The following is a 2,591-nucleotide window of genomic DNA, read 5'->3' as shown; positions in this document are numbered from 1 at the left end:
CTTCACACACACACACAAAACCACATTTAGAGAGTCACTTGTGATTTATGCACACTATGTGGGTTATTGTCTAACATGTCCTATTTATCATGTATGATATGAAAACCATGTCATAAATACAAATGTCAGATGTATGATTCATGGCGATTATTCATCTTGCTGCTCATATACTCTAACCAAATGATTTTCCCTTAATAATGGAATTTTTACCAGCATTGATGTCTCTTTTGTCATATTCAAGAGCTTTGGCAAGTTACACAGACCCACCAATAACGGTAGAGCATCCGTTAGCAGGAAGGAACATATCCTGTATTCGGCCTACAAATGAGAAATGGTAGCAGAGATATTGGGAAATCGTACGTCATTTACTTACTCAAAGGGGTGTACGTATGAAGTGTTGTTGTGCAATAGATGTAGCCTGTGATTCGTTTTCTTACTGCACCCTTACTCACTTGAGAGGTGGGCTGCGCTTTTATTGTATTAAGTCCCATTGTGAAAGCATCGCATAGAAGAGATTTATTCAACTGTTTCTTTTCAGGTATTTAATGCATCAAACATATTACATGGTTTGACTAAGTTTTTTAATGATTATAGGCCACTAAATAGTATATTGGTCATTGTTTTCTCTACATTTCACTTTTAAAGTTTGCTGTAACTTCGGTGGAATAACACTAAAAAGAATGATTTGTAAAGGATGAAGTAAAATACAGTGCACCCTATATATAATTTATATTTAAACACATTGTCTGGTACTAGATGCTTTTTTATTATTTTTTTCAGGTCACTTAGATCGAGATGGAAGGCACGAAAGAAAATATCCAGCCAGTTTTAGCTGTTGAGCATAAGACAAAATTCATCTGGTCACCAAAGGGGATGATTTTAGCTCTTGAAATTGTAAGTCTACCGAGCGGTAAAATAGCTAATCAAGTTTCATATTGCTTTAAAATAAATAATGAAAAAATCTAAATGGTTTAAAAATATACTTTCATTTGATGCTACATATATTACAAGCTGTTGGTGATTAATCTTTATGTATACTTCTTTTTTTGTTTTAAATTAGGTTCTGTGTCTCATTGCGGTTATTTGTAAAGCAGTCTCTTTTGGATGCTATTTGTGGAGCCCCATTATAGAGCTGGTCTGGGCCATTATCATCTTCATTGTTTATGGCATGGATCTGCAGTTACAGTCATTACCATGGACGGTAAAATATCCATGTACTGGATATTGGATTCTCTGGATTAGATAAAAAAAAATAAAAAAATGATTACCTAACCACCATGTTATAAGTGCAACACACTCAATAGTTTTAATTCTCAACCTCCTTCCTTTTTTGTACTGAAAATTAACTATCTCTTGCAGGACTTCTTTAGAGCAATCACAGGCTCACTCATCTTGTTCATTACTTCTCTTGTCTGCATTAACTGGGTATTGGAAATATCTGGGGAAGTTGCTGGTTCGGTGAGTAAATAAGCAAAGAATATGTTTCTGGCTAAAATGATCATGTGAAAAGGCAAAATAATTAAAGTTTTTGGTTGTTGGGCCCCTGAATGGATATCTAATGGTGTTGCTGTCAAACTTACTAACACGTTTTATAAAATGAGATCATATAATAATGTTCTGTTTAGTGATAAGATGTAATAAGTATAATAGTATAGTGATTGATTATGTCCTGTTGTGCATTTTATGATCCTCGTGCTTTTACAATTGTTTCTTTCAAACTTTTTTCATGTTTGATCTTTCTTTAAGATTTTTGGTTTGATGGCAGCAGCAGTGCTTGGGTATGACACTTATTCCATACTCAAACACATCAAGGAACTGAAAGAGCAGGGGAGAGCTAGTAAGTACAATGCATCAGCACCAACAGACATACATAATCACCTTTAGATTTATATATGAGGGCTTTCAAGTGTTATTTTTACATTTAAAATGTGTGTGTGTGTGGGGGGGGGGGGCTGAATCATATGTTGCATGTTGGCTTCAAAAATTCACAGAAGAACAGGTCCAAAAACATCACAGTTTCAACTGTTTTAGCCAGACTTTAATGATAACCCAGCTCATCAAATCAAATGTGGAATAACTGCTTTATGTGTCCTTTTTTTCTTTCCCAGATGTAATTTTCTTCTAAACATAGAAAAAATGGAATACAAGAGGAACTCATAAGGTTTCCACATCTGTTTATGGTTAATTATTGTGCTATTTTTTTGTCATGTCATGTTTAAAGTCTAAATGTGAAATTGAATGACGACATTTTACATTTAAATCTACTTCATGTTTTGGCATTAAAGAGTGCAATTATTAGCCTGTTGCCTATTGAGTGTTTTCTGTTCATAATATACACAGTAATTTGTCAACCTCATAAACTAAAAAATTAAGTGAGATTTAAACATTTTATTAAGAACCAGCTTTCACAAACCACATAAACGTACAAGCCCAAATAAAGTAAAAAGAGGTAACAAAAAATAAAAAAAATTCACAAAGGTTGTTGAGCAAGTTCAAGAAATGTTGAATCTACCATATGAACACAACAGTCTCTTTAATTTAAAAAGTCCTACAATAAAAACATTTGCAAAGTCAGGCATCTATTTTATATA

The 2,591-nt window shown here is 33.4% G+C and overlaps 1 protein-coding gene across 1 annotated transcript; it reads left to right on the top strand.

The window, feature by feature from the left end:
• The first annotated feature begins 348 nt into the window (after positions 1–348).
• On the top strand, positions 349–2,297 carry plp2a (proteolipid protein 2a). The gene is made up of 6 exons (XM_079637926.1): positions 349–538; positions 781–894; positions 1,061–1,201; positions 1,360–1,458; positions 1,747–1,837; positions 2,109–2,297. Exons 2-6 carry the CDS (start codon positions 796–798, stop codon positions 2,123–2,125), a joined length of 447 nt encoding a protein of 148 aa, XP_079494052.1. The 5' UTR covers positions 349–538; positions 781–795; the 3' UTR covers positions 2,126–2,297.
• Positions 2,298–2,591: the final 294 nt, after the last annotated feature.

This window comes from Phoxinus phoxinus, assembly GCF_949152265.1.
Source record: "Phoxinus phoxinus genome assembly, chromosome: 15".
In the NCBI taxonomy this organism is placed as follows: domain Eukaryota; kingdom Metazoa; phylum Chordata; class Actinopteri; order Cypriniformes; family Leuciscidae; genus Phoxinus; species Phoxinus phoxinus.
The sequence above is the reverse complement of the archived record's forward strand: the minus strand, read 5'-3'. Positions and strand labels throughout refer to the sequence as shown.